At 36.6% G+C, this 24,512-nt stretch overlaps 6 protein-coding genes and 1 pseudogene across 8 annotated transcripts; 4 read left to right on the plus strand and 3 right to left on the minus strand.

Annotated features, from left to right (window-relative positions):
* Nucleotides 1–47: 47 nt before the first annotated feature.
* Nucleotides 48–2,357, minus strand: LOC104706004 (late embryogenesis abundant protein At5g17165). Of its 2 annotated transcripts, none has more exons than XM_010422120.2 (2): nt 2,098–2,357; nt 48–509 (listed from the first exon to the last, which is right to left on the minus strand). In XM_010422120.2, exons 1-2 carry the CDS (start codon nt 2,196–2,198, stop codon nt 251–253), a joined length of 360 nt encoding a protein of 119 aa, XP_010420422.1. In that variant the 5' UTR covers nt 2,199–2,357; the 3' UTR covers nt 48–250. The 2 variants fall into 2 exon arrangements, with proteins under 2 accessions (XP_010420422.1, XP_010420421.1); XM_010422119.2 differs by having other exon boundaries at nt 48–524; nt 2,098–2,336.
* A 182-nt stretch (nt 2,358–2,539) lies between these two features.
* LOC104706005 (uncharacterized) lies at nt 2,540–4,917 on the plus strand. 2 transcript variants are annotated; one of them, XM_010422121.2, is made up of 6 exons: nt 2,540–3,074; nt 3,283–3,495; nt 3,598–3,764; nt 4,156–4,237; nt 4,334–4,402; nt 4,520–4,917. In XM_010422121.2, exons 1-6 carry the CDS (start codon nt 2,955–2,957, stop codon nt 4,688–4,690), a joined length of 822 nt encoding a protein of 273 aa, XP_010420423.1. In that variant the 5' UTR covers nt 2,540–2,954; the 3' UTR covers nt 4,691–4,917. The 2 variants fall into 2 exon arrangements, with proteins under 2 accessions (XP_010420423.1, XP_010420424.1); XM_010422122.3 differs by having other exon boundaries at nt 2,580–3,074; nt 4,156–4,241; nt 4,339–4,402; nt 4,520–4,884.
* Nucleotides 4,918–5,157: 240 nt separating this feature from the next.
* Nucleotides 5,158–5,604, plus strand: LOC104709180 (uncharacterized). The gene has a single exon (XM_010425833.2). The coding sequence runs from the start codon at nt 5,173–5,175 to the stop codon at nt 5,602–5,604; it is 432 nt and encodes a 143-aa protein (XP_010424135.1). The 5' UTR covers nt 5,158–5,172.
* A 381-nt stretch (nt 5,605–5,985) lies between these two features.
* LOC104706006 (B-cell receptor-associated-like protein) lies at nt 5,986–6,738 on the plus strand. The gene has a single exon (XM_010422123.3). The coding sequence runs from the start codon at nt 6,137–6,139 to the stop codon at nt 6,524–6,526; it is 390 nt and encodes a 129-aa protein (XP_010420425.1). The 5' UTR covers nt 5,986–6,136; the 3' UTR covers nt 6,527–6,738.
* A 563-nt stretch (nt 6,739–7,301) lies between these two features.
* Nucleotides 7,302–7,670, minus strand: LOC104709181 (putative polygalacturonase At2g43860). The gene has a single exon (XM_010425834.2). The coding sequence runs from the start codon at nt 7,668–7,670 to the stop codon at nt 7,302–7,304; it is 369 nt and encodes a 122-aa protein (XP_010424136.2).
* A 2,529-nt stretch (nt 7,671–10,199) lies between these two features.
* On the plus strand, nt 10,200–12,076 carry LOC104706007 (protein MODIFYING WALL LIGNIN-2). The gene is made up of 3 exons (XM_010422124.3): nt 10,200–10,544; nt 11,281–11,495; nt 11,589–12,076. The coding sequence occupies exons 1-3, from the start codon at nt 10,449–10,451 to the stop codon at nt 11,920–11,922; spliced, it is 645 nt and encodes a 214-aa protein (XP_010420426.1). The 5' UTR covers nt 10,200–10,448; the 3' UTR covers nt 11,923–12,076.
* A 7,108-nt stretch (nt 12,077–19,184) lies between these two features.
* Nucleotides 19,185–24,466, minus strand: LOC147939632 (uncharacterized; annotated as a pseudogene).
* Between the last annotated feature and the right edge of the window lie 46 nt (nt 24,467–24,512).

Consider the following 24,512-nt stretch of genomic DNA (forward strand, 5'->3'; position numbering starts at 1 on the left):
CCAGTCGTAGTGGTGTGTTGTATCGGTCTTTTAAGTCGTCTGTATTCTACAGTTCAAATAACTTCAATTTTATCCACAGTAATTTACTAATTTCTCAAAAAACAAAGAGAAGCAAAACGTAAAACATCATAACACAAGAAATTTTGTTCGTCTTGAAACATAATATAACATGCCCACACACTTCGAATTTTTTATTCTAACAGTGGGTACGTAAACACACACATATAGGAAGAGTTTGCTTGCTATGATTCTACGAATGGTGAGTCTTGTCTAAATCCTCGAGACTTGTTGGACGGAACCAAGCTTTCTCCTCCATCACTGAATCCTCCTGACCGCAACGATTCTCGTCGGTTGTGTCGGTCGAGGAGGATGAGGAAGGTCCAAAGACACCAGTTTGAGGATGAGGAGACCAATAGTTGTCGGAGTCAGGCTTTATTAAATCATCAGGCACTTTACTAGATTGCATTTCTTCCTCTACGTTCTTATCATACGCCGATGTGTGACCATTCCTGTTAGCAATACCTCTACATGAGAAAATGTTTGGTTTTACCGATAAAATTAATATTGGTTTCTTTCATATATATGTTTTGTATCAAAGTGAGTCTTTCACTATAGCATTCTGCACTCACATGAATAAAACAAGGAATATGAGTATATAAACTAAAAAGTTTCCATATATTTTTAAAAGAGAGAATATGGTATCGGAAATAAATGGTTTATTGAGATGTCTACCCACTAACATATTCCTGCATGCTATCGGTTCATTTATTTATATATATGACTTTTCAATAAATAAATTCGGTCACGTCAGGTCTAATCGACCAAGGTGAATGACATGAATACAAAAATCTAGATTTTATTTATATTTTACTAACAATAAAATAGGCTTCGTCTAGATTCAGGATGGTACAATCTTGTTTACAAGAAAAAAAAAATCACCCGATAAACTCGTTAGCAACAAAACATGATCCCTTAGTGCCAAGCAAAAACAGGTTTTCCTCTACAATTAGTAGTTGAGATAGGTAGGTAAAAATAAAATACAATCAACTATAGGAAGTGTAATGATCCACCATTAATGTTCATCCGTATTTATTGTTTAATTTCTAAATAAGATCCAGTCTTCTACACGATCCACAGTCTACACTACTTCTTTCTTCTTTTGATCTCGTAGATACATATATTCAGAATTCGGATTCGGTAATAAATAACTAAATGAACGATTCAAGTTCTTAATAATTATTATCACTTCTAAAGCAAACAAAAGGAAAAAGTGAGGACCCTTTCCAAGATTTATTGTTTCTCTCAGTTGACTTGACCTCTCCAAGATAAAGGGAAATAATGATCTGAACAAAGATACGTGGCACACTATGAATGGAAGACTGGTTTAGGACCTTTTGGTATTATCCTATTCGATATGCCATGCCATATCCGACTACCGTGTGATGTGTGCTTCTATCTATGTAAAAAATATACATCTCCCTACGACTGAAAATAATACTCCTTCCATATCAAAATATAAGATGTTATAACTAAAACACGCAGATTAAGAAATATTTACTTTTAACAAGTTCAACCAGTCACAAACAATACTGCATAATATAAAATATTAAACAAATCTAAAAATTGCATAGAAACTTGAAAACATGTTATATTATGAAACAAAAACTTCTCTAAAACAACTTATATTTTGAAACGGAGAGAGTAATATATAACATTAACATATATACATTTGAGTTATAAAAAATAATCTATGGCAAATCTTGTACCTATAATCTGCAATCTTGAAATAAAACAAAAAAAATCACCATTTAGGTAAAAAAAAAAATAGATATAGAGGGGATTCGTATAAACCTTATGAAGTTCTTGTTTTTTTTTTTGTGTGTGTTATCACCATATATATCATATATGTACGTGATATAACACAACAATCTAGACAACCTATTATACAATATTTAGTCTATGTTCTAATTAAAATACGTTTTTCCCCGTAAGCGTACGTCTTAACCGTTTCTTTCCGATAACAAAATACTTACGAAACTTAAGAAAATGAAGAACAATGGAAGCAGATTGAGTAAGAAGAGGAAGAGATAGAGATACCGAGAAGAGAGGAGACCAGATGCGAAGGGGCATGAACGAACACTGTTGACTATGTGCTTCCCGATCACCACAACAGCAATGCTCTTCGATTTAGCTGCCATATCCACTCTGTTTCTGTAGTACCAGAGAGAAAGAGAAAGATAAAAGAGAAGAGAGGAATCAGAGGATAGTGAGTTGTGAGTCGTGAGTTGAGTTTGTGTGTTTAAATAATATTTAGCGTGGAAGAGATGGGAGGAGACATAAAAAGAGAGCACACCATACCATACGATTCATGTGTGCTCCGTTACTTTCTTAAAAATAGTCTCGATTAGTCAAATCTAACGTCACCGTTTGGCTTTTCGTTTGACGCCGTTAACTCTACGAATGTAACAGCCGGGCCATGGACCTCTAACGGGCTTTTCACAATTAAACCCATCTTGTAAAATTTAGAGGATGATGAGATGTGATGACATGATTGCTATTTGCTCCTGCAAGCAAGAAGCAAGACACAGACATGCTCAAAAAGTCAACAATATTTCCAAAGGTTACACACTTACACTGAAAACGTGATTCATGGATTAGGAATATAATTAAATTGAGAAATAATCTAATACGTATTCAGAAATATTTGTGATCCTTGTTTGGGGAAAGATGAGAAAAGAGTGTGTGGACAGAGTGGACCGTGTGTAACACACGAAAATGTTGCGATTACCACGAAAAGGTTATCTCTTGGAGCTTTTGACACATCACACTTAAACCAAAAGAAAAGCTTCTCTAGCATCAATCCTATTACAAAGCAGCGCATGCAACTAGATCGAAACTAAGAAATTCAAACAAGCTTTCGTCGTTCGGATCACATCAGAAAGAGAGCGAGAGAGATGGCAACGTCTGGTGCGGTTTCAGGAGCTACTACTGTCTCTTCCTTCTTCACCAAAACTGCTTCAACTTCAAACCCATCTCCCAAACTCCATTCCTCCTCTGCTTCTGTCTTTTCCCAGGTCTCTCTTTCTCTCTTCTTTTCTATCTCTTTACAAACGAATTTTAATTTCTCAACTAGAAGTTTGTTTACAATGGAGGGTCGAGTTTGATTTCTCTTTTCTTTCATCTTGAATGTGATTTGGACTTAGCTTCATCTAAAAGTTTTTTTTGTGCAACAGCTTCATCTAAAAGTATGAATCTTTTTGTTTGTTTGTTTGTGTGTTTTAGAAATCTGGGTTTCAGGGAGTTTCTTTGGAAGATTCGAAGAAGAGTTTATCAGAGATCTTTGCTGTGTCTGATAAAAAGATTGGAGGGTTAAATGGGTTGAGAAGATTCGAAATCAAAGCAAGAACAGCAGCTTCCAAGACAATTGAGGTTGAAGTAGACAAGCCTTTGGGTCTGACTCTAGGACAGAAGCAAGGCGGTGGGGTTGTCATCACCGTGAGTTTTTTTTTACTAACTAACTCTGCAATGAAGTGGCATTCTTGTAAACATGTTGTTTGATTAATATCATGGGGGGGGGGGGGGGGGGGGGGTTGTCAGGGTGTGGAAGGAGGTGGGAACGCAGCAAAAGCTGGGCTTAAATCTGGAGATCAAGTTATCTACACAAGCAGCTTCTTTGGAGATGAGCTTTGGCCTGCAGATAAACTAGGCTTTACTAAAACCGCAATTCAGGCAAAACCTGATTCTGTCTACTTTGTTGTTAGCAGGTCAGTGTATGTGTTTGCCTCTCTTGGTTTAATTTTGGTGGTGAGTCTTGCTAGATTTGTGGCTTCTGATTGAAATGATCATAAATCGTAGCAGCTAGTTTATATGTGTGACCTGTTTCCTTTGATTTTTGGCACAAGAAAATCAGTGAAAACATAAACTCTTTATCACATTTTTCCATGGTCTAATGCTGTGGCTGATAAGTCTTAAGTTTTCGCAATACTAAGCTTCACAAATTAGTACTTGAGGTTTCTTTTGATGCATTGGACTCGCTTCCCTTAACAATGATGGAAATTATGTTGATATACTGCGTCATTGTGTAAGAGGAGAAGTGCTTTGTGTGAGGTTCTTGAATGGTTTCTGATGTAATTTATGATATTTGATCATACACAGAGGTGCAGACGTTGATGTCAAGAAACTAAATAAGCGTCCGGCTCCTCCGAGGTTTGGAAGGAAGTTAACTGAGACTCAGAAGGCTAGTAGCAATCTTTTGTTCCTATGATTGCATCTTAAAACCCTTTTATAGAAGCTTAACTCGATTGATTTGTCTTAACATCATTCTCTTTTGCAGGCAAGAGCTACTCACATTTGTCTTGATTGTGGATTCATATACACTTTATCCAAACCTTTTGATGATCAAGTGAGTGTGAATCTTCTAGTTTCAGTTTATATTACTTTGGTTTCAGTTGCATAACGTTTCGGTTTTTAAGGTCTATCTCTAGTTATTTATAACTAAGATTTTGATGTTTGCTTCCAGCCGGATACATACGTATGTCCTCAATGTATAGCACCAAAGAAGAGGTTTGCCAAGTATGATGTGAACACAGGAAAGGCCATAGGAGGAGGATTGCCTCCGATTGGTGTCATTGTTGGCTTATTGGCCGGTCTTGGAGCTGTTGGAGCTTTGCTTGTTTATGGACTTCAATGAAAATTTTGAACTATATGTTAGTGAGACAGTGAAACAAGCCCTCCTCTTAATTGAGCTTTGTAATGTTGATGACATCAACTTGGGAGTTAAATCATTTGTAAATCTTTTTCAGTTATAACTTTGTTTTTCTCAATTTATAGTCCAACTATTAAAAAAAAAAGTCTAATTAATAGCGTAATAATTAATTAATAGCGTAATAATTAATTATAGTCCAACTTTGGCCGGTCTTTTAGTTTTTGGCCAATGGGAGCTTTTTAAAAATTGTCATAACAATAATTACATAATAAAGAAAATAATCATAGCGTAATTTTGTAAAAGAAAAAAAAAAAAAAAAAGGGAAAACGAGAGAGTAAATTTTATTTTTAATTTTGTAAATAGATAAACTTTCTAGCTTATATATAATATAAAAACAGACTTCATTTCACACGATCTTCAGAATCACTATAAATCAACTTCATAGAGTTTAAACATCAACAACAAAAATGTCAAGAGCAAAAGACTATAAAGATTTCAAAGAAACTTTCAGAAGATATGATGAATATGTAGATGGAGAAATTTCATGGAATGAATTTGGTTACTCAGGTTTACGCAAACGTTCAACTCCTATGACCAAGTCTGAAATCGACAAGATTTATATAGAGCTTGGAAATCGTGGTGAAGATAGAGTATTTGGAGGAGCTTCCAAGTTTCCTGGTAATCCTCTAATTCCTCCATCTCTCTCAGTTGAACCTAAAGAAATGATTATTGTGAAGCTGCCAAAAAAAGAGTCTAATGTTGTAACTAATTCGGACAAGAACGAAAAGAAATCTGAGGATCAAGCTCAAATTGCAAAGGAGCCTCTTGAAAATGTAGACATCAATCAAGATTGGGTTGTCATAGAGGATGACGATGACAAAGACTTTGAATTATGTTAGCTTTTTGGTTATTGGAAATTCTTGCTTTTGATGTTAACTGATTCTTTTGTTTAAGATTTTGATGAATCTTTTCGTTTATGAAGCTTTGTTATTCTTTTGATTTTTTATATTTTTTGCGTTATTACTCATTTCAATGCGAGAAACAAACTAACGACTTGTACATACATTTCATATATTTATGATAATAACACTAACGTTCTGTATTTATCCACTAAACTAAAAAGAGAAAAAAAAAAAAAAAGAGTCATTAAAATTCTCTAAAAAGTGATGATTCGAGCTACGGAAACCCAATAGATTGGGCTGAGATAATAAGGCCCATTAAAACCTCGACGAGTGATACGCGTACACCTCAAAAGCGCCACGTGCTTCATCCTCCGTACATCTTCTTCCTCTTTTTGTACCCAAAAATCGAAGAAGACCTAGAGACTTGCTCACTAAGAAAAAGTAGAGCATTCATCATCATCAGAACCGATTCAGATCTATAAAAAAAAGCCTCTTCTATCGAATCAATCGATACCTAGATCCAAAAAAAATGGCTCTCGAATGGGTTGTATTAGGCTACGCAGCAGCGGCTGAAGCGATCATGGTGATCCTCTTGACGATGCCTGGGCTCGACGCTCTCCGTAAAGGATTGGTTGCTGTGACTCGTAACCTCCTCAAACCGTTCCTCTCGATCATCCCGTTCTGTCTCTTCCTTCTTATGGATATCTACTGGAAGTACGAGACTAGACCTTCCTGCGACGGCGATTCGTGTACTCCTTCTGAGCATCTTCGTCACCAGAAATCAATCATGAAGTCTCAGCGTAACGCGCTTCTGATCGCGTCGGCTCTTGTTTTCTACTGGATTCTTTACTCCGTTACGAATTTGGTTGTCAGGATTGAGCAGCTTAACCAGAGAGTTGAGAGGCTCAAGAACAATTAAGAGCATCCTCCTTCCTTCTTCGTCTTTCGTCTTCAGGTCGTTTACTGTTTTTGAGTTCTTTGGTGTTTTCTCTACTTGAGTCGTTTTTTTTAGGTTTTTGGTGTGTTTCAATGTTTGATCTGGAGTTGTAAGGATCTTTAAATATATATATATATATATATATATATATATATATATATATATATATATATATATATATATATATGTTAATCCGTGTTTGGTCTCTGATTTGGTACTCGTTTGGATTTTAATTAACTCTTAAATCTTCCCAATTGATGATGCTTTACGCTTGGAGAGCATTGTTTAATTGTGTTTGAACATCTTGGTTTGATATAATCATGAAGAGCTAAAGCTAATTAGGCTAATGGAATAGGTAAATGTAATGTAGCTAATTAGGCTAAGTTGCTCCTTGAACATCTTGCAGAAGGTGTTATAATCACAACTTTAAGTTGATCTCTCTATAAAGTATCCTTTAGGGAGTTTTAATTGTTCCTTTTGTGTCTGTGGTGGACACAAAAGTTTCAGTCTTTGTTAGATGAACCTAAAAACCCAACTTTTCTCTGCAGGATTTATTGCAAAGTTAACCAACTGAAACATCAATCATTTATTCAGCCAAATAATTTAGAACCACTTTTAAACTTTTTTAACCTATAAGAACTCGGATTAAAACGGTTCTCCTCTAACAAAAAATGAGAAGAAACCATTTTCTTTTTTGGTTCTTCCAAGTTCCAAGGAATCGATTTCAGTTTCACCATGAAAAGATATATTACAAGAATCATAGATGGTAGTACTTTTTAAGACAAGTCACTTTCGAATCATAAAAAGACCCATCAGCATTTTTGCATGAAGCAAACACCTTGTGACCTGTTGTCGATGAGTTCATATTCACATTGTCCATCACAATTCCAACACATCCCAAGTCTGCATCGCAGTTCAATGTGATAGCTTGATCGCTCGCTGATGACCCGTGTATTCTAGTGTAACGCACATCGCTCACTTTCACTCCTTTGCCATTACCGGTCTGAGATTTTGGTTTTGCAAAATGACAATTTTGATATTTATTAGATGACTTGCCCTTTCCTCTATTTGTGCGCCCATTGTGATAGCTCTGGTCGATGATAATAGGGTTTTCGGATGCAACCATGTTAATATCCATGAACGAGATTTTCCTAGCATATCCTGATCCGTTCTACCGAACAAACTCACACAAGAAACCATATTTAATTGAGGAATGTGCTGAAGATTATGGGAGTATCAATGATGAACAAAAGAAAGATAATGGACAACCTGGTATGTCTTGATTCGGACACCGTTCTGAGTGTTTGTAAAAGTGCAGTTCTTTACCCTAACTTCTTCAACGGTTGCAAAATCTCCATTTAGTCCAAGGCTTCCTACACTATAATATCATTTCGTACTCTATATGATTTAGTTTTTACCTTTGTGTGTATTATATGATGATTGTTTGTGAATCATGAATTTAAGAATCACCTGATGCCATGACCAGGGCCACAGAAAATGCCGGTTATGTTGATATCAGAGGAACCACTATTAATGGCAATGCAATCATCTCCAGTGGCAATCACTGAGCCGTGTATGTTGACTTTTTTACAGTTTGATATGTCAATACCATCGGTGTTGGGACTATCGCCGGGTGCAGTCATCCTTAGACCCGAGACCTCGATGTTCTTTGAACAACTTAGTCCTACATGACTCCGAGGGCTGTTCAAGTGCCGGAGATTAGAAATCCTAAGACCATTACAGTTGTTGAAGTTCATTGCCTATAAAAACAAGTAAGAAACAACAATAACTGATAAACGATTTGACCAAGGTTAATATATTTGAGTGTGGGAGGTCTTGCAAATGGACTTACGGAGGGGCGTTTATTAACGTTACCCCACCACAAAGAACCACGACCATCTATGGTGCCACCTCCGGTGACAACTAGGCCGTTGATACTGTCAAAATTAATCCATGTTGGGTATCTTCCCGCATACCAAGTGTAACTCGGTGCCACAAGATTACCTTTTATCTAATGTAAATAAATCGCCAAACCAATTAAACAATTGTCAAGTTATGGTCTTAACAAGCTACAAATCAATTTCTATTAAAATCATTTTTCACATAAAGGTTGGACTTTTAAAGAGTTTGAAACTAAAGAAATAAGATTAAAGTAGTTAGTTATATATACCATAAAGGAGATAGAGGAAGAGGTGCATGGACCGACGAATGCAAGAGGCTTAAGCATGAATGTTTTCCATTGAGGCACTAGAATCTTTGTATTACCTCTACTTCCTCCTTTACATACAGCTTCCCATGCCTTAAGAAAAGCCTGATAAAAAACATACATAACGCAAGCACATACACACTTGAGCAAAGATTATATATACCAATTTGATAGTGTGATGATTCTATTATAAATATGCACCTTAGTATCATCGGTCTTTCCATCGCCAATAGCTCCGAAACTAGTGACACTTGTGAATCCAGGCCTTCCAACTCCGTTGTTAGCCTTTCGAGCTTCTTCTTCTAAGCAAATACCTAATTTGTTTATTCGAAACAAACATAACAAGACTAAGAACAACAAAGATTTCATCTTTGGACGAGCCGTCGACGTATGCTTGATGATGAGAATTAGTTGAAGGATAATGCATTTCTATATTTATCTAAATGTATATAGGTTTGTATAAAGAAAGGTGGTTAATTGATATATATTGCGTTTGTTTTTGTAATTTTTTATGGTTAGCGATTATCGCTAATTAATCTTGAACTATAATTGAGATATTTTGAAATCTTGATAAAGTAAGGAATCGTATATTGCTAAAAACATCATATAACTTGGGAGGGAGAGAGTGTAATTAACCGTTTTGTATACGACTAAAAGTAATAGTTTACTTGTATCATTGTATGCTTGATTGTTTCAGTTTATGATATAACTACAATGCTTGATTCTTGGAACGAATGAATTATTGCTTATCTAAAAATAGAAATAGATTCATCATAACTCATAAAGAAGATACCTTTGATTAATTGATTCATTTATATGATGAATCGGTGTGCACCACTAACCTTTTATTTTTACAAGAATCTTTTATCTAATTTATTTTACAGTTAAATAAATGTCATTAGAAATGAAAATGACTAATAATACCCCAAAACTCGTTCATATCATTATTAGTATAATTATAATTACCAAAAGAAAATCATTTATTATTAACGTTTTAATAATAAATGAATAAGTCATGGATGAATAAAACCAAAATGAAAATGACTAAACACCAAAAAAAATTTATCAAACATTCATTCATCTAATTTTTGTTTATTTAGTTAAATAAATATATATGAAATGAATAAAGATGAAATATATATAAGTCATGGATGGATAAAATACGAATGATAGAATAATATTTGCCATTTTATTCATTTTTGTAATATTGCGAAAAAAAAAATGTGGTCCTTTGATTTTAGTTTTTAGTTTGTAGCAGAGTAAATGAAAAACTTCTTATAAATTATAAAAACTTAAATGGAGCAATTTTTTAACAATTTAATTAATTTGCGTACCTCACAATTAGTGGCAAACCGATCCGGTCCGATCTTAAGTGAACTAGTCAATTCAGAAACCAAACCGAAGTAGTTTAGTTTTAGTTTTAAAATAAGGAGAGAGTAACAACAAAATATTGAAATGAACAACACGCGTGGATCTGAAGAGAGTAAAAACAAGGAAGGAAGAGTACTTTAACTTTGCCGACTGAAAAAGTAAGTGCGGTGTTTAATGGGTTTGTCACCAACTTTACGTTTCCTTACAAACGAAGACGAAACCCCCCAAAAAAGGAGAAACAGTAAAATTGGAACTTGGAAGGATAGAGAGAATTAAAAAAATAAAAAAATAAAAGGAAGCATCTTTGGAGTTGTTGGAGTGTGAGAGATGGAGAGGAGAAAGGTTGTGATGTGTTGTGTCTTATCGCTACTTGGTTTATTGTCAGCTGTTACTGCCTTCGCCGCTGAAGCTACTCGAATCAAGGTTTCTTTCTTCTTCCCTTTTGAGACATCACTTTGTAGGGTTTCTCTTTGGTAGTGATTTGTCTCATGATTTTGGGTGGTTAATTTCAATCTCTCTATTGTTGCTGATAGAGAAATCTCTCTAAAGAAGATGTATTTGTTGTGGGTTTTGTCTTCTTTTCTTTTTATTGAAATTCGTTTTTGCCTGAAATGCGTTTGAGATGAAAGCTTCAATCTTTGAGATATGAGTTGAATAATAATTGGTGGGGAACTCGTTGGTTTTGGGAATTTTTACCTGTCAATGAAACAGCAATGGTACAACAGTTTTTGTAAATACTATGTGTCTATGTGGTATGCTGCTGGTATATTTTGTTAATTGCATATGCATTCATTTGTTATATGTCACATTCCACTTAAACCAAGTCTTTTGTTCATAAGTATTTCTCACAATTCATTTATGGGTTTTGGAATAATATCATGTTACATTCAGTTTATAGAACAAAGTTATAGTCTTTCTTTATTGAGTTTTATGTATTGATCGATTAAGTTGAAAGATCTTTGATTAGTCATAAGGATTCTGCAGTGTATGTAAATGAACGAAGTTCTACATTACTTAAGTTGTTTGTTAGTAAGTTCTTGAAACATTTTTTTTTGTGTATTTTCCTTGCCAATGGTTTGTATCTGGTTTTGTTTTGTGTAACGTTTCAAACTTGGTCTAAAAGTTTGTTTATTCTCATTTTTGTCTTAAATCGACACAGAGATCTCAAGTCAAGGTTACCACCGAAACAAATTCAATAAAAAAATGCAGTTATCCAAGAAGTCCAGCTTACGATCTCGGCTTCACTTCTGCTCTCTTTCTGATGATGGCTCAGATAATTGTCAGTGTCTCGAGTAGTTGTTTCTGTTGTAGAAAAGGTCCTTCTCCTTCGAGGTCTAAGTGGATTATCTCCTTAATCTGCTTTGTTGTTTCCTGGTAATTCTCAGAATTTCTTGTTCCTTTGTTTGTTTTAAGTTTCCTACTTGGTAATGCCTGCTTACAACTAATGATTTCGTCGCATTGCTTTAGGTTCACTTTCGTAATAGCTTTCCTTGTGCTGCTTACTGGAGCTGCCCTCAATGATGAACACATCGAGGAATCAACAGATATTGTTAGCCCTTACTTTTGCTACATTGTGAAACCGGGCGTTTTCTCTACCGGTGCTGTGCTTTCGCTTGTTACTATTACCCTCGGGATTGTCTACTATTTATGTTTGGGCTCAAGTAAGCAAAATGTTGCTGCCACAATGACCCCGGCGAACCAAGGAGCAGGTATAGCAATGGGGCAGGCTCAGATTCCAGAGAGAGTTGAAGATCCTGTCTTTGTTCATGAGGATACTTACATGAGAAGACAGTTCACTTAAAACAGACAAGGCTTTGCTTGTGAAACACGTTTAGGTTTAGGAGGGCATATAGATAAAAAAGGGTTTGTGTTTGTGATTCTTGTCTGTGAGATTATGAAACGTTGTAATGATTGCTAATGTTGTTGGAAGTAGAAATCCTTGGGGACCCTAAAAACGTCACTTATTATGCATTGTGTAGTTTTTTCTTCTTCTTCTTTGTCCCTTTCTCATTTCTGTTAGTCAACAAACCTCAAAAATGGTTATGGAGAAGTGTTCGTCTGGAACAATCTTGACCCTAAATAAAAGATTGTATGGTAAGGTGACATTGTCATATTTTGGAACCCATAATTCTTGTAATATCTATCACTGGGCCGACCAACTGCAGTTTGGCACGTGTTATTGAATAAAATGTTGTAAACTAGAGAAACTCGAATGACGTTTTCTCTTATCTTATTCTTATTAATGATGATCCAATGTTACACATATATATATAGGGATAGTACAAAACAACTAGAAATAGGAAATGGGCCTTCGGCCATGGGCCTTACACACTAGGACATGTAACGGGCCGGTTATGGAAGTCCACTCCAAGTGTTTTACAACACTCCCCCTTGGATGACATAACCGTGCCGATGCTAAGGGATCAGCACAATACGCTTGGGGGTGCTGCCTCATTAAAACCTTACCAGGAAAACCCAGTGGGACAAAACCATGGTGAAGGAAAAAGAGTACAGCCCACATTGCTCCCCCTGTTCTAAGCATCACTAGAAGTCCCTAAGTCTATGCATTCCAATCTGGTGCGTGAGCTTCTTGAACGTCGATGTCGGTAAAGACTTAGTGAAGAGATCGACTGAGTTGTCGCAGGATTGAACTTGTACCACTTGAACTTCTCCGGCCTTTTGTAGTTCATGTGTGAAGAAGAACTTGGGTAAGATGTGCTTCGTCCGATCTCCCTTAATGTACCCTTCCTTGAGTTGTGCGATGCAAGTCGTATTGTCCTCATATATATAACTGTTGCTTCCTTATCGTCGATCATGCCACAATCTGTCCTGATATGTTGAGTCATCGACCTCAACCAAACACACTCACGGCTGGCTTCATGAATAGCTAGGATTTCCGCATGATTAGATGAAGTGGCCACAATGCTCTGCTTCATAGAACGCCATGAAATCGCGGTACCACCGTGTGTAAACACATAACCGGTTTGAGACTTTGAATTATGAGGATCCGATAAGTAACTTGCATTAGCAAAACCAACTAAACCTTCTTTGTTATGGTTAGTATAATATAAACCCAAATCAAGTGTTCATTGTAGGTAACGCCACACATGTTTGATACCGTTCCAGTGTCTTTGGGTCGGACAAGAACTAAATCTTGGTAGGAGGTTCATGGCAAAACATATGTCCGGTCTAGTGTGGCTAGCCAAGAACATTAACGCTCCTATAGCACTGAGGTATGGCACTTCAGGACCGAGAACTTCTTCATCGTCCTTCTTTGGACCGAATGGATCTTTATCCAAATCAAGGCTCCTTACAACCATTGGACTAGTCAATGGGTGAGCTTGGTCCATATTAAACCTCTTGAGTACCTTTTCAGTATATGCCATTTGATGCACAAGGATTCAATCATTTATGTACTCAAGTTACAACCCCAAACAGAACTTAGTCTTACTTAGGTCTTTCATTTCAAATTCTTTCTTGAGATATTCAATTGTTTGAGCGATTTCCCCAGAGGTTCCTAGGATATTCAAATCATCCACATATACTGCTATGATTACAAATCCTTTGTTTGCAAACTTCTTTATAAAAATACATGGACTGATGGGATCATTCTTATAGCCCTCTTTGGCTAGGTACTCACTTAGTCTATTGTACCACATTCGCCCACTTTGTTTCAGTCCATAAAGGGATTTGTCTAGCCTTATGCAGTATTGTTCTCGAGAACCACTCTTATCTTTGAGCTTAATACCCTCTGGTAATCTCATATAAATTTCATTATCCAGTGGACCATATAAATATGCGGTTACAACATCTATTAAACGCAAATCCAGTTTTTATCTTATAGCCAGACTTATTAAATATCTAAAAGTCGTTGCATCCATCACAGGGGAGTATGTTTCCTCATAATCTATTCCTGGTCTTTGAGAGAATCCTTGTGCTACAAGCCGTGCCTTATATCTCACTATTTCATTACTCTCATTTCTCTTTCTTACAAATACCCACTTGTGTCCAACTAGCTTTATATCAAATGGTGTCCTTAAGATCTGACCAAACACATTCCTCTTCTTTAAAGAGTTTAACTCTACGTCAACGGCTTCTTTCCATTTTAACCAATCTCTACTTTGAGTGCACTCTAATATAGATGTGGGTTCATGATCCTCATTTATTTCAAGTGCTACCTTGTATGCAAATATTTCATCGATGTCAACATCTTTTTGGTTCCATTTTATTCCAGACATGATATAATTTATCGAGATCTCATTATTATCAATACCTTTAGGTCCTTGAGGTTCAGCGTCCCAAACCTCATTCGGTACCTTAGGATTTGCCGCGGCCATGTCTATAATTTCCTCAACCTTGGTTTTATTTGCACCTTTCTTAGATTTTTGAGGGTTCTTATCTTTGGAACCTAATGGTCTACTACGTTTCAAACGGGCCTTAGACTCTGTAGCAACTTTATTGTGTCCCTCTTGAACATCAATACGTACTGGTGCATTACAAGCTGGTATGTACGACTTTGTTACTCTCTTTGGGTCAGCAAAGGAATCTGGCAATTGAATAGCTAGCTTTTGCAAATGTATAATCTTTTGGACCTCTGCCTCACATGCTAGAGTCCGAGGATCTTGCCAATTTAAGGATGTTTGATTCCATGATAATTGCTTGACCAGCTTGTTATTCTCTCCACCAAACATAGGAAATTCGGATTCAGCAAACTGACAATCCGCGTATCTGGCCTTAAATAAATCACCCGTAGTTGGATCAAGATACTTAATAATGGTGGGAGAATCATATCCAACATATATTCCCATCCTCTTTTGAGGTCCCATCTTTATTCTCTGTGATGATGCAATCGGTACCTAAACGGCACACCCAAATGTCTTTAGATGAGATATGTCTGGCTCATGACCCATTAATAATTGGGATGGCGAATATTTATTCTTTATTCTCACTAGATGGCCTGATGCGTATAATTTCTATTGCATGTAATATTGCGTGTCCCCAAGCCGACACAGGAAGCTTCGACCTCAGGAGTAATGGTCAAGCAATCAATTGTATTTGTTTAATGAAGGATTCAGCTAATCCATTCTGTGTATGTACATGTGCCACAAGATATTACACACTTCCCCCCATGGACATACAATAATCATTAAACGCTTGGGATGTAAATTCACCAGCATTATCTAGACGTATAGTCTTAAGTGGAAAATCTCTTTAGTTACTTTGACTGGTGATGGCCTTATAAATGAGTTTCCCTTGTGTACATGCTACACACGTGAGATTTTTTAGGAATAACACTTCTCTCTTTTAGAGTGTGCCCATTAGAATTCATAATTAGCTTACGCATCATGTTAGAACCCGGATGGTCAAGCCGGTCATGCCATAAAGTGCATTGTTCATTGAACATTTTATTCATTGCCAAATTAGCCTTTATCATATTAATCTTAGCATGGTAAAAACCAGTAAATAATGCGGATATAGTCTCTAGGATTTTCTTAGATCCTTGGGTGATTTCAATAATGCATAGGAACTCTTGGTTTTCTTGACCCTTAGTTTCAACATGTAAACCATTCAAATGAATGTCTTTTAGACTTAATAAGCTCCTTTTGAGCTGGGTGAATATAAGGCATCACTTAGTTCAAGATGTGCATCTGGCCGTAGCCTTTAATTAAACTTGCTATACCCGCTATTGTGCTAATATTGGCATTTTTCAAAAATGAGATTATGCAAAATATCTCTTATCATTCAAAATTGTGTGGCTTGATCCACTATCCACCACAATTATATTCTTGTCCTCAGCCATTTCTCAATATGGACAAGAATTTATGTTTTAGCCATAAAAGCATAACAAATGCATATTTAAAGGTAATAATATTACTGAATTTAAACCAAAACAATAATCCAAAATCAAAAGCCAATCAAATGCAAAGCATAAAACATAAAATTAAATCAATACCACATTTGAGTTTAATTATCCTTTCTCAAGAAATCGGAAGTTTCATAATCCAATAGGTCATCCTTCTCATTGTCGAAATCACCTTCACCATAGAGATCAACAAGGTGCTTAGGAGTTCTGCATGTCTTTATCCAGTGGTTATCCATACCACATCTATGGCAAGTGGACTTGGTCTTATGTTGCGGTTTAAATATATCGCGGCCTCTACCCCGACCTCAGCCGAAGCCGAATTGGTTTCCACGGCCTTGACCACCAAAATTGTGTCCTTGGTAACTCCCACGACCAGGACCACCACGTCCACTTCTCCCACGGTCATGGCCAAACTTGTCCCTATGGACATAGTTAGACTCTATAGTCTCTTTCGGCTCTTTGGGATTTTCTTTGCCATGTCAACCTTGTGAGCTTCCGGTAATGGAGCTGTACCCGGAGGTCTCAAAGCACTATTCATCATCAATAGATCATTGTTCTGCTCAGCAAGCAACAAACAAGATATGAGGCTTGCAAACGTCTTAAACCCCTTTTCACGATACTGCTGTTAAAGCAGTACGTTATTGGAGTGAAAGGTAGAGAATGTCTTCTCTATCAAGTCCTCCTCAGTCACCTCGGTACCACATAACTTTAGGATTGAGACTATCTTAAATAGCTCTGAGTTATACTCATCCACGGATTTAAAATCCTGGATCCTTAAGTTTTTCCAATCAAATTGAGTCTTTGGCAGGAGCACCGTCTTTTGGTGTCCATATCTGTTTTTCAATGCTGTCCAAAGGTCAAGAGGATCTTCAATAGTGAGGTACTGGTTTTTGAGACTCTCAGCAAGGTGATGGTGAATATGCATTATTGCCTTGTACTTGTTCTTTTCAGAACAGTCATTATCATCCTCAATGCACTCACAAAGATCCTTTGATTTTAGATTGATCTTAGTGTCCAATGCCCATTGCAAGTAATTATCTCCAGAAACATTAAGGGCAGCATAGGAGAGGTTGTTGAGCTTTGCCATCTTTAAAATAGAAAACATGCATACGATTAACATGTGGTATTTAAGACCGAACCATGCAACAAATTTAGGCCATGCGGTATTTGAGACCGAACCATGCTAATCACTTAGGGCCATGCAGTATTTGAGACCGAACCATGCCATGCTTATTTATACTCAAATTTTCGTGGTTTAACATGCATGAAAATACAATCCTAGACAAATTCTAGTATGAACATGAAATATGGACAAATTTCAGGTTTTAGCAATTTTCCTTTTTCTTAGATAAAATTTCCTTTTATTAAATTTCCTTTTTCTTTAAATAGGATAATGACAAATTTTAGGGAGATAATAATTCCTTAGGATTTCCGATTTTAAGATCTAATTTTAGGGTTTTGATTTTAAACAAAACAGCCAAGAACAATCGGATTATACTTAGAACAAAACAGATTAATATTTTCGATTTTAGGTTTCTAGTTCTAAGGTTTTCATGCAACAAGCAAACAATCAATATCAACCAGATTTTAAACATATCATAATTAGTGTAATTTCAAACAATCTAAGCAATCCTAAACCTCAAACAATCAGATTTTAAAGTTTTAGGATTTTAGGATTTCAAAGCTTAGGGTTTTGTTTGTTGATTGTTTACTTGTAGATATTAGGGTTCTTATAGGATTTAAGTCCAGATTCGATACATGTGTTCTTATAAGGTTTGATTATTTACCTTACACCGTTTGGGGTTGACTGGAATTGATCTGGAAGCTAAAGACCTCGAATATACCTTGATTTTGATCACGAACCTCGGACTAGTCTCAAACAGAACTTGATCACGAACTGAAGCTTGACCACGAACACAGATTGATCACGAACTAGAACCACCGCCGAGCTACGAACTTGATCTGGTTGAGGGCTTGGACGAACAGGGGTTTTATGTGCGGCGGTTTTTAGGGTTTTAGGGTTAGGGAATTTTCTCAGTTGGACTTTAGAACGAGTCGTGCTGATAACGTGTTGTAAACTAGAGAAACTCGAAGGAGGTTTTCTCTTGTCTTATTCTTATTAATGATGATCGAATGTTACACATATATATAGAGATTATACAAAACCGACTAGACATAGGAAATAGGTAATGGACCTTCGGCCATAGGCCTTACACACTATGACATGTAACAGGCCGGTTATGGAAGTCCACCCAAGTGTTTTACAACATAAAAACAATTTATGCTTGTTTACAAAATCAATTCTATCCGAATGAACCGCAAAAATGAAAAAAATCGTAAAGTTACGTTACATATATGCTTGATTGTTTCAGTTTTTGATATAACTACAATGCTTGATTTTTTGGAATGAATGAATTATTGTTTATCTAGAACTAGATTCATCATATATAACTCCTAAAGAAGATACCTTTGATTAATTGAATCATTTATATGATGAATCGGGGCGCACCACTAATCTTTTATCTAATTCATTTGACAGATAAATAAGTATTGATTAAACCGAAATGAAAATGACTAATCCCCAAAACATTCGTTCATCTCATTACGAATGATAGAATAATATTTCCCATTTTATTTATTTTTGTGATATTGCGGAAATAAATGTGGTCCTTTGATTTTTGTTTTTAGCAGAGTAAATGAAAAACTTCTTATAAATTGTAAAAACTTAAATGGATCAAATTTTTAACAATTTAATTATTTTGCTCCAAAAAATAATATATTTACTTACCTCACATTTAGTAGCAAACCGATCCGGTCCGATCTTAAATGAACTATAGTCACTTTAGTAATCACTTTAGTAACCAAACTGAAGTAGTTTAGGGGGTGTTGCTGGATTCTAATTTATAAAGAACTTTTTAAGATTTCAATAAAATCATCAAAAATGAATAAGTGAAAGATTTGTAAGAATTGCTAAAGAGTAATGTATAGCTTTTGTTGATTAATTGTCTAAAATCTTGTAAAATACTCCAAACAATATAGTATTTTTATAATACTTTCAATAACTTTATTTTGTAAAAAAATGTATAAGATCGTGAACCAATAATATAATAATTAAATTCATTAACAATTTTAGATTTTTTTGTTTAAATTGAATAACACGATACCTTTTTTTTTTTTACTCCACTAGAACTTATATTGATTTAGAAAATGTCATTACAAAGAGGGGTATGTAACCATTCAGGTACCATTACAGACTCAGTATAAGACTCTTGATCTCTACAGCCAAATTTCGCTAAAGTATGAGCTACATGATTGTTTTCACGTTTAACGAATTTGAAACTAAACAAGCTATATTTTGTAGTCCAATACTTGATATCTTGCAATAGATTTGATAGTGAAGCATTCTTTAAAGTACCATTGATCAACTTATATAAAGATTCATTATCTCTCTCAAAAATGATAGAATCATATCCATGTTGCCATGTTTGTTCGAGAGCCAATAATACAGCTTTTGCCTCAGCTTCCAATGAATTCTCGGCTTCAGAAAGTTTCTGTGCACCCCAAACCAGTGCATGTCCAAGATAATTTCTTACAATCCATCCACCTGTAACTGTATGGTTGTCTATGTCGAAACCTGCATCAAAGTTACACTTCAACATAGAAAAAAAGGGCGGGGTCCAAGTAGTTTGTGTTGTTTGTGTATGTCTGCTTTCATGCCCATGAGGATCAGGAGTTTTTGTAATATTTATCCATTCTTTTGTTTCAGCAATTAAGAGTAGTACAGTCTTTGAGGCCCCCTCCCGATAATCATTAAAAACAGAGTTGTTTCTAGCCTTCCAAATACGCCAAAGGAGCCAAAATGGTAGTTAAGAGTCAAATGTGGTGGTAGCTTGTTGGATTGATCGATTGATGATATTTGATAAATTAGCTTCAGCATCTTGTTCCAATTGGTTGACATTCAGTAAGGGAGTGTTGGAGGTATGCCAAACCATTTTTGCGAACGGACATGTGAAGAGAGCATGGAGAATAGTTTCATCTTCTTGTCGACATCTAGGACAAAGAGCTTATATATTCATTCCTCTTGTTCTCAGGCGTGTAGTAGTAGGGAGTGCACGAGAGACTATACGCCAGAGGAAATGCTTTATTTTTGGCATCAAATGAAGTCGCCAAATTTTTTGTTTGAGCTCTGTGTAACCATGGATGGTTAAAGGATTCATAATGATATCATGGGGATCATGTGTTAAAAACCAGTATCCAGACTTGACTATATAGTCTCCAGAAAGAGAGTAATTCCAAATGAGTTTATCACTCTGTTCTATTATCGAGAGATGAATTTTTTGTAAAATTTCACCATCTTCAGCAGTGATCAATGATGCAATTTTTGATGTATCCCATGAACGGTAGCTACCTCCGGCATCAATAAAATGGTCTATTGAAAGATTGGGGTCAGGAGACTGATGTGTAACGGGACGAGGAGGATGAGATGGAAGGACATTATCAATACCAACCCGAATCGATTTTTCATCTCCAACGATGTATCTGGTTCCTCTCTTTATAAGGTCAAGGCCTAGTAGTAGAAAAGACCAACCATATGATTGATTCTTGCGAGGTTTTGCATCTAGAACAGGATCATCTTTATAGTAGTGTGCCTTCATCACCTTTGCAAATAATGAATTTGGATGTTGAATTAGTCTCCATGCTTGTTTTGCAAGAAGAGCATCATTAAATTTCTCCAAATCTCTAAATCCTAATCCACCTTCTTTCTTTGACAGCTTAAGCTTGTTCCATGCAATCCATGGTATACCTCGTTTATTTGAATTTCTCTCCCACCAGAAGTTCATTAACAGAGATTCTAGATCTGAAGTAACACTCTTAGGTAGTTTAAAACAAGACATTGCATAGACTGGCATTGAAACTGCAACTGACTTTAGCATAATTTCCTTTCCTGCAGGGGTTAGCTTTTTAGCAGTCCAGCTTGATGTACGTTTTTTAACTCTGTCTAAAATGAAATTAAACATTTCTGATTTCTTTCGACCAAATTGTTCAGGTAGACCCAAATATTTTCCTCCACCTCCATAGTTAGCAATATTTAGAATTTGTTTGAGTCTGTCCTGAGTCCAACCATAAACCCTCGACCCGAAAGTTACCAGTGATTTGGATGTATTTATTATTTTGACCTGAGTAGTACTCATAGACGTCGAAAACATCTCTTAAGGCTTGGCATTTTTTTCTACTTACTTGGCAAAAGAAAAGAGAATCATCTGCGAATTGCAGATGTGTAATACGTGGTACCCCAAGACCAATATGAATTCCTTTGATTGCTCCCTCTGATACCTTAGAATCAATCAGATGACTTAAAATATCCGAACAGAGGATAGAGAGATAAGGTGATAAAGGATCTCCTTGTCGAATTCCACGTTGAGGTATTATATTTCCATATGGGGCTCCATTGATCAACATAGAGTAGTTAACTGTTCTTACTGTTGCCATGATCCATCCAATCCATTTGTCACATAAGCCAAATAGCTTTAATGTTGTTTCAAGGAAGTTCCACTCAACTCTGTCATAGGCTTTACTCACATATGTTTTCACAGCTATATAGGACTGAGAAACTCTCTTTCGAACTTTTAAATTGTGCATTATCTCATGTGCTATCATCACATTGTCCTGAATCAATCGCCTTGGGATAAAAGCTGCCTGTGCTTCAGAGACAATATTATTAAGATGTGGTTTGAGTCTTTGGACTAAGCATTTCGAAACTATCTTGTATAAAACATTGCAGAGAGCAACTGGTCGAAAATCCGAAAGAGTCACAGGGTTTTCTATCTTTGGAATCATGCAAATATTAGTTTGATTGATGCTCTGCTTCATTATTGATGTCTTAAAAAAAATTTAACCTCTTTTATCACATCCTTTCCAACCTTGTCCCAACAGCTTTTATAAAATCGTGCTGTTAGTCCATATGGCCCAGGGGCTTTGTCATCACCGATTAAACAGATGGCTTTATATATCTCTTCATCACTAAATGACTTTGTAAGAGCATCATTTATCTCTGTTGTGACCTTTGGCTCAAAATCAGCAAATTCCTGAGTTGAAACATAATGTCCGCTTGTTGAAAAGAGATCAGAAAAGAATTTCTGAGCATGATCTCATATGTTCTTATCTCCCCTGAATACGATTCCACTCTCATCAGATATAGATGTAAGATTGTTTTGTGAAAATCTTGTTTGTGCGCAAGCATGAAAAAAACTTGTGTTGTTGTCACCTTCTTGCATCCACTGATTACGACTTTTTTGTTTCCAATGAGTCTCTTCGTCCTTATACGCTTTGGTTAAATCTTGGTGCAACTGAGGGATGCACATTCGGACTACTTGTGATACACTCTCCATGGCCTCATTCAACTGAGATTGTAATGACTTTATCCTGATATCGACATTAAGTTGAGATTGTTGTTTGAGCTCAGCCATTGCTTTTCTGCAACTACTAATCCTTGTCGTGATTGGGATATCATCACAATCATTCTCCCCAGACCAGCCACGATGAACTACCTCTTTGAAAACCGGAACTTTACAAAGTCTCTTATCAAAATAGAAAATTCTTTTTCTCTGTTTGTTGTTGTTATTCAAGTATAGCAGAATAGGTTTATGGTCTGAACCAGAACTCCAAGAAATGAGCTTCGGCGTTGGGAAAAGTAGCAGTACCCGCAATATTTATCATGGCCCTGTCCAGACAACACAGAACAGTATGGGAATATCGTTCTCCCACCCAAGAGAATTTGTTTCCCCTGGATCGGATATCCATTAAATCACACATTGTGATCATATGTCGAAAATCTCTAAACGTCCACTCATCTCATGCCGGACCACCAACTTTTTCCTGGTTTGATACAATTTCATTAAAATCGCCAATTATGATCCATGGAGCATTGCGATATAAGGATATGTGTTCAAATCTTTCCCATAAGATGTGTCGTTCACTTTGTGTAGGATGACCATACACACAAGACAAGTGAAACATATTATTATTAAGAGTTACAACAACATCAATGAGTCGTTCATCCTTAGAAAGTAAGGATAACGATACATTCTTCCTCCACATTAGGGCTAAGCCACCACTCCTTCCTTCAGGGGGCTGAATTAAAACATCATAAAATCCTAGATCATCCTTTACTTTAGTTACAAATTCAGAGTTGTTACGAGTTTCAGAGAGAAAGAGAATGTCACACTTAGAAGAAAAACATAATTTAGATAAGCGAGAAGAAGTCAGCAGCTGAGCTAAGCCCTGACAATTCCAGGAGATGATCTTCATATTGGATCTGGGGGTATCGGGCCCCCCGCGCCTCCGTCGAATCCCTTGTTGACTGAATACGAGTCCACAAACATTTCTCGTTTTCCTTTTTTCGCAGTTGGCTTAGGACCGCCAACTCTTCCGCAGCTTCAACTCTGTTAAAGACTGTTTCAAACCGCACCCTCTTACGCTTTAGGAAGGCAAACTGTGGTTGTGCATTGTCAGAGCCTCTGTCCAGATAGTCCTCCGATGTCTGAGTACCATCAACCTTCTTCATGTATTTTGAGTGGAGATAGTGTATCCTTTCGGCGATCAGTTCAGTATCTTCAAAGACACTTGGGAGAGAAGAGGAAGTTGTGATATGTGGGACATATCCAAATCCAGCAGTATTTGGTGGTGACATTTGGAGACCAGGAATAAGGGTTGCGGGATCCACTAAAGGTAAAGTGTCAGAGTCAGACATTTTGTCTCGATCATCAGGTTGGTGATCATCATCGCTATCGTCTCCAGATTCCGGTGGATCATTGTTGTCAAAGGACAAAGAGCAGTCCTTTGTATCATGTTTTAGCGATCCACACTTAGTACAGAAATTCCTAAGCCTTTCATATCGGTACTTAATCACGGTGTTTTCATCTAGAGAAAACTTGAGATTCTTCTGAAAACGTAAAGGATCGTCTATATTCCAGGCAATCCTAACTCTTACAGCCCCAACTTGATTAACATTCTCATCATAATCAACATCTGTAACATAGCCTACTCTATTGCCAACCCACCTAGCTGTTACATTCGTTAAGTAGAGAGTGGGGATACCTTCAGTTTGAACCCAGAATGGGATGATCTTCATGTCATTCTCACCAATATTTGGATACCAGCGATGAGTCGTGATCATCCAGTCATTGAAAAACCAAGGGCCGCGTCGCAGCACCAAATCCATTGATTCCTCTGTCTGAAAACGGAACAGCGCCCTACCTCCATCTAGTAACCGTCCCACACAAGTATCCGCAAAGCCCCACACTCTAGGCATATGACGGATTAAAGCCCGGAGATTTTGTTTCCGGAGATTCACCGGCGTGACAACAATCGAGTAGCGGTTCACCGAAGCGGCGCGAGAACTGAATTCAGAAGGAAAAGCAATTGGGGCATCTTCAATCCCCAAATCAAGATCTTGCACAGATTTTCTCAGAAAGTCACTCATTATGATGAGTTTGGTAGAGAACGGAGTAACAGAAACGGGTAAAGGA

The sequence above is a fragment of the Camelina sativa genome, chromosome 8 (genome assembly GCF_030686135.1).
Source record: "Camelina sativa cultivar CO46 ecotype springtype chromosome 8, ASM3068613v1".
NCBI lineage: Eukaryota > Viridiplantae > Streptophyta > Magnoliopsida > Brassicales > Brassicaceae > Camelina > Camelina sativa.

What these genes read in the sequence shown, in the direction of transcription:
- LOC104709180 (XM_010425833.2), top strand. Translation starts at nt 5,173, where the DNA reads ATGTCAAGAGCAAAAGACTATAAAGATTTCAAAGAAACTTTCAGAAGA.
- LOC104706006 (XM_010422123.3), top strand. Translation starts at nt 6,137, where the DNA reads ATGGCTCTCGAATGGGTTGTATTAGGCTACGCAGCAGCGGCTGAAGCG.
- LOC104706007 (XM_010422124.3), top strand. Translation starts at nt 10,449, where the DNA reads ATGGAGAGGAGAAAGGTTGTGATGTGTTGTGTCTTATCGCTACTTGGT. An exon ending in CTGAAGCTACTCGAATCAAG is followed by an intron (nt 10,545 to 11,280) that starts GTTTCTTTCTTC and finishes AAATCGACACAG; the next exon opens with AGATCTCAAGTCAAGGTTAC. An exon ending in ATCTGCTTTGTTGTTTCCTG is followed by an intron (nt 11,496 to 11,588) that starts GTAATTCTCAGA and finishes GCATTGCTTTAG; the next exon opens with GTTCACTTTCGTAATAGCTT.
- LOC104709181 (XM_010425834.2), bottom strand. Translation starts at nt 7,670, where the DNA reads ATGGTTGCATCCGAAAACCCTATTATCATCGACCAGAGCTATCACAAT.
- LOC104706004 (XM_010422119.2), bottom strand. Translation starts at nt 2,198, where the DNA reads ATGGCAGCTAAATCGAAGAGCATTGCTGTTGTGGTGATCGGGAAGCAC. An exon ending in TCTGGTCTCCTCTCTTCTCG is followed by an intron (nt 525 to 2,097) that starts GTATCTCTATCT and finishes TTTCTCATGTAG; the next exon opens with AGGTATTGCTAACAGGAATG.
- LOC104706005 (XM_010422121.2), top strand. Translation starts at nt 2,955, where the DNA reads ATGGCAACGTCTGGTGCGGTTTCAGGAGCTACTACTGTCTCTTCCTTC. An exon ending in CTGCTTCTGTCTTTTCCCAG is followed by an intron (nt 3,075 to 3,282) that starts GTCTCTCTTTCT and finishes TGTGTGTTTTAG; the next exon opens with AAATCTGGGTTTCAGGGAGT. An exon ending in AGTTAACTGAGACTCAGAAG is followed by an intron (nt 4,238 to 4,333) that starts GCTAGTAGCAAT and finishes TCTCTTTTGCAG; the next exon opens with GCAAGAGCTACTCACATTTG.